This window comes from Sinocyclocheilus anshuiensis, unplaced genomic scaffold, assembly GCF_001515605.1.
Source record: "Sinocyclocheilus anshuiensis isolate Anshui unplaced genomic scaffold, SAMN03320099.WGS_v1.1 scaffold351, whole genome shotgun sequence".
Classification (NCBI taxonomy): Eukaryota; Metazoa; Chordata; class Actinopteri; order Cypriniformes; family Cyprinidae; genus Sinocyclocheilus; species Sinocyclocheilus anshuiensis.
In genome coordinates, this window is record NW_015552551.1 from 215,646 (window position 1) to 226,339 (window position 10,694).

Here is a 10,694-nt window from a genome sequence, read left to right on the forward strand (position 1 = left end):
AAACTATGTTACAGACTTTTCATTAAGACCCTAAAGAATCATATCAACTTGTGGAAAATGGGCATCCTATGACCACTTTAAGCTTACATACACACATAAGCTTACATTACACAAACAAAAAATTATTAGTATGATTTTAACCAATATACACTGCTGTTAAAAAGTTTGGAGTTGCTAAGACTTTTTTTTAATAGGAAAATAAGTCTTTTATACTCATTTTGCAGTATTACAATTTAATATAATTTTTAGTTAAACGTTAGTTAAATAGTTTTCTATTTGATATTTTAAAATGTAATTTATTCCTGTGATGCAAAGCTGAATTTTCAGCAGCCAGTCTGTCTTCAGTATCACATGATCCTTCAGAAACCATTTTAATATGCTGATTTGATGTTCAACATTTCTTGTAATCACAGTTAAACATAGCTGTGCTACTCATTTTCATGAAAACAGTGATAGATTTCTTCCAGGATTTCTTGATGAATAAAAAAACCCAGCATTTATTTGAAATAAATCTTTTGTATAGCATTTATTAATTTCTTCTCTTTCTGAGGATGGTGTTAATTCTGTATCTATGCACAGTATTTTGTATTTCGTTAGTGGAATTTTCTATGGCGGACTGCCTTACACAAAAAACATAGTACTTTTAAATACTATACTGTATGCGGCACAGTTTGAATGAAACAAACTAGCATATTTACACTCAACTCTCAACGAGTTTGCTGTTAGATCTAAGCAAAGAGCTTCTGGCTGTGAGTGCTGAGGGATGCATCCAGACTGTAGATGACCAAGGACACAATTAGAGGAAGAGAGAAAAAAAGTCCCTAAGCACCAGTCGGACAGTGACTAAAACTGGACTACATAAGTCAAACAGGAGTTGTGTTATGAGCGGTCTACTGTTTCCACGCTCTCACTAATACTGAATATTGGGTGTTATATTTCATGACTGTGCTTTAAATTTGATCTTTTAAATAGTGACATCACACCATCCCAGACCAAAAATATGTAGTGTTAATTACACTTATGCTAAGGGCACACATCTTTTATTATCAGAGCAATTAAAACGTCAGATAAAAACTTGATAAAGAACCATTCTGGCTTTGATCCATCACTTAAATCCTAAAAGAGCAGTATAAGGCTCGCCAAGCCACAGGTTAAAAGGTTTATCTTTTATTTGGGTTATGGCACTGGCACTCAGGGGTTATACAGTAGCAGTTTTCTATTTTAAAACATAGCTACAGTAGAACAGGAAGCGTGCAAACGGGGGCAACCTGCAACCCACCTAGAGCTACATCAGTCTCTCAGATGCTGAGACTTGAACCAGCAACCTTTCAATCACAGCAGCAGAGCTAATACCTCCCATGGTGCAGTGCAGGATGTAAAGTTATGATCTAAGCCATGTGCTCTGCTCTTGTGCTGAGTGACCTTTACCACAGCACATGTGTTAATTAATCACTTCCATCCTCTTGTTGGTGCTTTGACATTATGATATATTTCCATTGTTTAGATCCCAGTAAAACATAGCTTCCCCAGTTAGCTCTATAGAGACGTCCAAGTGTAATATAGAGGCCGGCTGAAGGTACACTCATCTCTTCAGGGAGTTTTGTTAATAAAAGTGTGGCCTTGATGAGTAAATGCGGAATTCATTTAACACTCATGTGCTCCCCTGTACCTCATCAGGCTGCATCAGGGATTTATGGGCAGAATAAAATAAGGTCTGTTGTCCAATCAGCCGCTGTCCTGACTGTGCTGGTTATTAGCATTCCATTACCATAATCACTAATCCTCAAAGGCTGAACCTGTAGTTCCCATTTGAGTGTGGGCTGCTTTTCGAATACAGGCATGATGATGAATACTCTCTCTTTTATGCAGACTTTTCTCATTATATACTTTGTCAGGAGTCCTTACTTTTCGATTGAGGAGTCAAGCCACATTAATTATTCATTAGCTAAGTTTTGGAAGACTATGTATAATCTCAAAATGCTATTTATCAGTTGTTCCTCCAAATCAACAGCAGAAATGCCGGATCAGGGGGAGAGATAGAAAGAGCTCTGGGCATGCATGTTAGCTTGCTCTTAAATCACATATAAGAGCCTAATACAGCTTCTATCACACAGATGTGCCTTGAGTTATGCTGATATGCATCAGTTAGCAGCATTTGCATAAATATAACTGGCAACCAACTGACAATTATAAAACATATATGCATTTTTGTAGTGTATAACTTGATTAAGAAAGCATCAAGAAGAAAAATATATGTGCTCTCCAATTGCAAACGCAGTTGCAATGCTAAATACACACCAAGAACTAAGATGAAAGTGTTTATACATCCGTACTTCTATTTAATGGAATAAGACAATGGTAGTTATGCAAATATGAATGGTTAGATATTACTGTATGTTTTTCAAATGACAGTTCAGGGTGAGGGTGAATCTTGGAAAGGCAAAAGATTAATTCGCGCTTACCATATTGGATAACAGTTGTGCCTGAAAAGCAGTTTACCCCCCAGATTAGTTTTATGACCATCATTTTAGAGAGCCAGATGAAAAGACTGTCAAGGCCTGCAAAACCCACACCACAAATAAGACCAGATGCCTCAAATCCCAGAGCAGGTGACTGTGAGTATGGCGGTTACCTGGTATAGATGGCAGAAAGTGTTAATCAAGGTGCTGATGATTACAGGTGCTTGGCTTTGTGAAAATAGTCACTTCTGATTTAAAAAAAAGTGGCTAATCGACATTACCAAACAAACAAAAAAAAAAGATATGTAGCCATACAGTTAACGTGTTGTACTTCGTAATTTCATAAAATGTTCATTTTTGTTTTTACATGTAATAAATCAAATATAAATACACATCAGTTCAAAGGTTTGGGGCAGTAAGATTTTTTTAATTATTTGAAGAAATTAATGCTTTTATTTAACAAGTATGTATTTGAATTGAATTGATCAAAAGTGACAGCAAAGACTTTTTGCTTACACTGTTTATTACAAAATATAAAAAAATACAAAATACAAAAACTTACAAATTATTATTAAAATTACATATTATTATTAAAGATTTCTGTTACAAATATATGCTGTCTTATAAACTGTTTTATAAGAAATGTTTCTTGAGCATTGAATCAGCATATTATAATTATTTCTGAAGGATCATGTGGCACTGAAGACTGGAGTAATGACTGTTGAAAATGTAGCTTTGCCATAACAGAAATAAATGACATTTTAAAATATATTAAAATAGAAAACAGTTATTTTACATTGTAATCATAGTTCACAATATTGTTATACTGTTTTTAGTGTATTTTTGATCAAATAATGCAGCCTTGGTGAGGAAAAGAGACTCGCCCCAAAATTTTAAGTGGTAGAGTATTAAAAATACAACCCCCCAAAAAACAAAACTTTTCTTAGTTTGAATTTTTATAAAGTGGAGTATCATCTTTATTTTATTTTTTATTTTTGAAAAAAAAAAAAAGAAGATTGTGACTATAATTCTTTTAGTGCATGTTATAATGTTTCTCCTGTTACACAAAAACAGCAGCTACACTGTGTCAACATTTGTGATCTACCCTACTGTAATATCTGGGAACACTGAACACCCACCTGCCCTTTTGCTGGTCTATGTGGTATTTATCCGTTGTCAGGTCCTACCTTACATCAGCTTGCAAGGCTACAAGAACATTGCTGCTGTCAGCAAATCCAGAAACCCCTTCACAAAACAATATCACGCAATTCCACACAAACACATGGTGAATAAACCATGAGACAGAGAGACAGAGCACTGTGGGACTGATCAAAACACTTCTGAATAAGAAACAAGAAACACTCCCATCCGTTCTCGCCTTTACAGTATTTCATAAACATATCCTGTGAGGGTTTTGTTCAGAGTGGAGGCCCAGAGAGGAGAAAAAAAAAAGTTTCCAGTTTCACTTTCACTTAAAATAAACCTCTCTTCTATTAAAAGTCCACCCACCCAGAAATTCAGACAGCAGGCGGTTGGCCAGAATGATGCAAGACACATAATCCAAAACAGATGAGAGGGGGTACTCCACATATGCCAGATGTGGAAATCTCCTCTGAATTTCCTACAGCAGTGGCCAATAAGAGCTCAATAATAAAGTTAGCAGGCTACGCTAACGTCAGCTACACTAGCCTGGCATGCATGTGGGAAGGACTCACCGAGCTTACAGCTGCCTGTGGAGGTGACACTTGAGCAGGGGCAGGGGACACAGGGCTCTGTCATGGGAGAACTGGGACTTCGGTAGAAATTATATCTGCACTTCTCACAGCTGGGTCCTTCAGTGTTGCCTTGGCAGTTCATGCAGATGCCTGAAAGAACAGGGGGAGGGAGAGAGGGTTGAGTAAACAGACCCACAGCTGTGACTGACAGGACTTTGGTCCAGTGAGGTTGATGAGAGGGAAACGGAGTTCAGTGGCACTAAGGTAGACATAAAAACCTGAAGTTAGAAAACCTATAGGTAGCGTGCAAAACTGCAACACATGAAAACAAGGAAGGAACTTCCTCACACCCCGCCAGAGCAAGTGCAAATCTAATGAAAAAATACTAACAGAGAGTTGCCAAAACAAATAAAACACATATTAAAACTTGAATGAGCTCTTTTTGCATGTGCCAATAACATTCAAGTGAACTCTTTACGGGTTGAGTGGTTTGAACAACTTTTATTTTATTGATTTGAAATGGTGTTTGAAAGCCAAGTGAAAAGAGAACACTTTAACAAGCGATTGCATAATTCAGAGAGGAAGTACGAGAAATCACACACACACGCACTGAATGGCATTCCTCTGATTATTATATAACAAGCCCAACCTGACATGTGCATCAATAGTGCAGTTTCTATTTGGGAAAAAGTGATCAGCTGAAAAACTCTTGTAAGTGATGAATGAGAGTCATGAGAGTCATGATGAGAGAAAAAGCAAATACAGTGCACAGTAATGAACGAGTGGAAGGAAACAGCAGAAGGAAGGACTGAGTGAGGATTGAGGTGTTGTTTGGATCTAGAACAGGATCTGACAGCGTTTTCACATGTGACAATGATCCAAGAATTCCAAGATTTTTCATTTTTTGAATGAATTATCCCTTTGAAATGACAAAGGTAAGTGAAGACTGCATCATTTCTTAGCCAATGCCTCTAGGTCTGATATTTTGTTATTTAATGCAAAGACATTCATTACATTAACATTTATAATAATAATTTAACTGATAATCATGATTATTTTGCTCAAAATATAAATCACTCAGATTTCCTCAATATAAACCACAATTATGAATTATTGAAATTTCTTTTTACATTTCATCAGGATGATTGCACTTTCATGTAAGCACAAATCAAAGACACTGTCAACTCATACACTGGGTTTATTTTACTTCATTTAGTTTCCTGATATATTTATAATTTATATTAACACATAACAATAACAAAAATATTGAAATTTCTAATATTAATTTCAATCATTCCAAATTTTGTTTTACTTTGAATTGTAGAACAGAGGTAGTGTATGTGCATTTATTCAGCAACCACAATATCGCAAACAATATAGTCAAGATTCATGTTTGGATTTATCACTGAGAAGGTTTGCACACAAATTCAGTGGCGGAAGGAACACAGACTGGATAAATGCATGTACTAATGATTCAGCATCTTTTAGGCTGACATAGGGACGGAGTCTGGCAATACGACGGAGTTGAAGGAATGCAGCTTTAGAGAGTTTAATAATACAAGTGTCTAATATAAGAGCCAAGAGTGATACCTAAGCTGCTGACAGCGGCAGATGGAATAATTGATATACATGATTGTCTGTGTTTTCAGATTGTGAACGCTTTTTTTTTTGCAGTGCAGAGAGAGAACGTGTGCATGGTTGCCAGGTGAGGAACATTAAATAAACACTTGATGGAAAATGTATCTATTTATGGATAAAGCTTTGAGAGATTTAGACTCTTGACATCTGGCAACCATGAAAGCTAGCCTTGTTATAGATAATGTAAATGTCACAAAAAAATGTTTTCATGATAAATAATCAGCAGGGCAATATCGCAATGATTATGCTTAATCAAGAGAAGCAGAAATCGTCATGATTAAAATAATAATTGTGTAGCCCTACTTCATACATTTAGCGGATGGTTTTATCCAAAGAGACGCACAATAGAGGAGCATAAGCAATTCATCACATTCATACATTTTTAATTGCGGAATCAATGTCCAAATACATTTTGGGACCACTGCAGTTCTCAGTGAGCAACTACCTTAGACAAAGAAAGATTAATGACACAAATTAACCAAGCAACAGTCACAATTAATGAAAAACTGCATCGCACAGGTGTAAGCAGCATCACTAGTAATGAGCTGACTATAAGTTTCTGTACAGCTGTCATCAACACGAACATTTACGCTTGTGTGATCATCTCTGTAGTATGAGAATGCAGCCTTTGTGTTTTTGTACAAGATGGCTATCTGAATTAACTTCATAACATTTGATCTGACACACCAATATCACAGACAGTCAGGCAACGAGGCAATTTCTTTTTCTTCAGGTTCATTTGTCTCATCTGTCACTGGCTGTGCAGTCAAAAATAAATTGCTTTTCACAAATACACTGCTTAACAATTACAGGTTTTTATATGTTCTGAAGAAAATGTGAGTGGTACTTGGCTGTTCAAAACTCACCAACACAATGCCAGTGTTCAACTGCTAGTGTTCTTAATGGTTGCTAGGGCATTGCTAGGAGGTTGCTAGGCACTGTACAAACAAGACCGATTCGACTTCAGAAAACACCACTAATAAAGAGCATAAATAACAGAAGTGAGTGCTAAAAAAAATTGTGTTATGTCAAATTCAGGCACATTTTTATATTCAAAGTTACTTGAATTAATCTCAAAATACAAATATGGGATAAAATTACAATATCAGTTGATGACTTCAAGCATCTGTCCATCAATTGACATAAGGCAAGAGTCTGAATATCTTCAGGGATGAAAGCAGAAATATATTCTTTAAGAGCAAGACCAAGCAAACACTACAGAGATCCAACTCAGGGACAAAAGCACACAGATCAAAGAGGCTATGCATGCGTGTTTCAAAAGATGGGCTGCTGTCAGACCCACTTGAGTGTGCGTGTGTAAGTGTGTGCTTTTCCACTGGGTCTCCAGGACCAGACAGTAAAGCAGGAGGAGGATCATTAGTGTTCAAACGCTATTCCCTGTATTGAAGACGGATGAGTGTCCACAGATGAAGCCTATGCAAAGACTCCCCCTGGTCCAGCTCTAACTCTCCTTTCATTTCATAACAAGAGATTGACACAGAGGTAAGAGGGAAGCAAGACCAGTAATTCAGAAAAACAAACAATCAATGATGATGTATTTACATTATCACGAGGCAACAGACAAAACAAGTATCTAAATCTAGCTGAATCAGATGGACTGTCATGAACAAAATATAGGTAATGTTTCCTACAGTGTTTCGCAGCTTCTATATACCAACAACACTGTTTTGTATTCTAAAGTTTTAATTAAAATACAATTTATTATAATAAAACCTATTTGTGAATGTGTGTCTGTACCTAAAAACCACACACATTTAGTCAGTGAGTCAGATGTTAATTAGTAATTGCTCTGATTCATAGTCTTTTGTTTTGTCTTTTTTGTTTATCTCATCACATTCAATTAAGCCTAAAAACGGTCAACTTAGCTGAAATGTAATTTCTTTGGCAGTTGCAGAGCTGTGACTGAAAAGAGGGACAGGATACAATGGTGAAAGAACTCCAAGTGCTGTTGATTCTGCAAGAATTTACAGTGTAGTGAAAGCTTATAGATCAGCAGCTGCTAGTGTACAATCTGAGTCCACAAATCACTATTATGACAGTGGCCAGGAATTCACTGAACTGGGAGGAAGAATAATGAGCCGCATTGAGTGTGAGTGTCTGTGTATGTACAGTGGGTACGGAAAGTATTCAGACCCCCTTCAATTTTTCACTCTTTGTTATATTGCAGCCATTTGCTAAAATCATTTAAGTTAATTTTTTTTCCTCATTAATGTACACACAACACCCCATATTGACAGAAAAACACAGAATTGTTGACATTTTTGCAGATTTATTAAAAAAGAAAAACTGAAATATCACATGGTCCTAAGTATTCAGACCGTTTGCTGTGACACTCATATATTTAACTCAGGTGCTGTCCATTTCTTCTGATCATCCTTGAGATGGTTCTACACCTTCATTTGAGTCCAGCTGTGTTTGATTATACTGATTGGACTTGATTAGGAAAGCCACACACCTGTCTATATAAGACCTTACAGCTCACAGTGCCTGAATACTTTCCGTACCCACTGTATAAACCATTCTCATTACAAATTTGCAAAGATGGTTGAAAACGCATTGTGTTTTGCAAATTATAAACATTATAAATGTCCCAAACTCACCTAGACACTTATAGACACTGAAAACACCGGTTCATGAGCTCCTCGCAAGTAACACAACGGCACATGCCACTCTGAAGCATGCACAGCATCAAACTGTATACTTATATAATTTAAAACACAGCCCTTGTGATTTGATAATTGGATCAACTGGTGAGTGACACTATTTCATATACTAGCCAAAAACCAATTTTTACTTACATTTGGCACTTGGCAAGTGTTACATTTTGAACCCTGGCTGACATGCTAAGGGTGTCCAGCACACAGCCGCTAGTATAATTTTCTCATTTCCATAAACATATATACAGCAGTAGAGCTAATACAGTGGCTGGAAATCTGTTTATCCTTCAGTTCCTCGTGCTGCCCCATCTTCATAGAGAACGTGGTGCATGGTTGCTCAGAGCGCTTTGGAAAGAAAGTGGAAATGGTGCGGCCGCGATTTCCACGCATTTTTAGATGCTAGGAGCAGGGAAATCTATTTAGAGCGCCTTATTGTAGTAATTAAAATATCGATATTTGCCGCCAGATATCGATTCTCGTATCGCATGGAGAAGGACAACGATATATCGCCATATCGATATATTGTCCCACCCCTATTAAATACAAATGTATTTGAAAACATACCATTTTGCAGTTTGTTTAGTAATTGTTTAATGACATATTGCAATTCATATGTGTCATACTTCCCAGGTTGGAAAACACGTAAATCTGCATAAATACAGCAAAATCACAGTACTCAGATCTGATCATTGTATGTTTTTAGACAATCTGCAGATGTGCAATCTGCACAACCTGCAATCTACACAGAAAATGACCATAAAGCAGCTGATTCCACTGATCAATACATGACCAATTCCATCCCGGCAAGGGGCTATCCGTGAACTATCATTATTAATCTCACATTTAATCTCAACTTTCTCCAGGGGTTTGGGGGTTTGTCACTGTAATAAATGTACTTGGATAAAAGCATCAGTTAAATGACTAATTAGATATATAACATGAAGTTTCTGGAGATTTAGGTTCTTTGGCTACTTATGTTGTGTGCATGTGGGTGGCTCACCTGACTGTGGGTGGCAGTAGCTGCTATGATTATTGCATTGGCAAGGTTGGCACCCCGTGCTGCTGAAGTGCGAGAAGCCTGGGCAGCATGCATCACACTTGTCCCCGTGCACTCCAATCTTGCAGATGCACATGCCTGAACTGCCAGAAAAATACAGAGGAACAGTTATGGAGTTAGAAAGAGTTATACAGGCACAGAAAGAAAGACTTATTGTTCCTACAGAAGCATACAGTATCCTTCAAAAGCCAGACACAGAGAAGTTAAAACCTCTGTCCACATCAAACACCAGGTTTCCTCTGAACTGCCAGAATAGCTGCTCCTTCCCATCCATCACATGTTAATAGACCCGCTCCATGAAAGCTGAAGCAACATCTGTTAGAAATAATGCTGTAAACTAAAGGCATAAATACATAATTTATCTTTGATGGAAATCCAAATTGATAAATTTATCAAATTCAGGCATAAACAATATGAAATGACTAAGGTTTGTGGACAACAAATACCTAAATGTATTTCATTGCATTGGATTTAACAGCAGGTAGGATACACCAGAACCTTTCCTGCCCTGGGTTACATGAAAAATGATTACACACAGGTAAATTAGTCATTAGTGCCTGTGTGTGTAATACAATCTCTTTGTACTGCTTAGAAGAGAAACAGAGCAGGGTAAATGCTCTACGTGAGAAATTAAAGTGTAACAATATCAGAACACTTAAAATGAAAAGGAACAGAAATTCCCAGAGATGAGAAAACGTCTGATTATAATATTATACACTTCAGTCTTTGAAGAGCAAATGAGGAATGCAGAAGGATGATTTCTTCTGAGAGGCTTGTGAAATCTATGTGTGAAAATTATTTCTTTCAAGCACATGCGCACACACACACACTCTCAGAGTGAATTTACTCTCCACATGTACAATCAGAAGCTCTCTGCCTTTGCCTATACTCAAGAGTAATTAGACTACTTGCTATTCTGACTGATGCTGAGCTCAAAGTCCTGAGAAAAATAACCCTGACATGCTGGATCAGTTGAACTCGAGATCTCAAATCATATCAGTATTCCTACTGGTTTGATTAGGATACGCAATATTGAAATAATTCAAAGTAGGGGTGTGCGATATTGACAAAATATGATATCTCGATATTTTCTGGGATTTTATCGATAACGATAATTAGACAATATTTTGCTGAGTGTGTTATTGTG

At 36.9% G+C, this 10,694-nt stretch overlaps 1 protein-coding gene across 2 annotated transcripts in view; it reads right to left on the minus strand.

Moving 5' to 3' along the window:
* The window catches only part of LOC107664410 (multiple epidermal growth factor-like domains protein 9), a 108,829-nt gene that overhangs the window by 22,978 nt on the left and 75,157 nt on the right, over positions 1-10,694 (minus strand). The window contains exons 3-4 of one of the 2 annotated variants that reach the window (XM_016454970.1): positions 9,491-9,630; positions 4,175-4,324 (exon numbers count right to left, since the gene is read on the minus strand). In XM_016454970.1, the coding sequence (XP_016310456.1) occupies positions 4,175-4,324; positions 9,491-9,630 (290 nt within the window). The remainder of the gene's footprint in view (positions 1-4,174; positions 4,325-9,490; positions 9,631-10,694) is intronic. The other variant, XM_016454971.1, reaches the window with a different exon arrangement.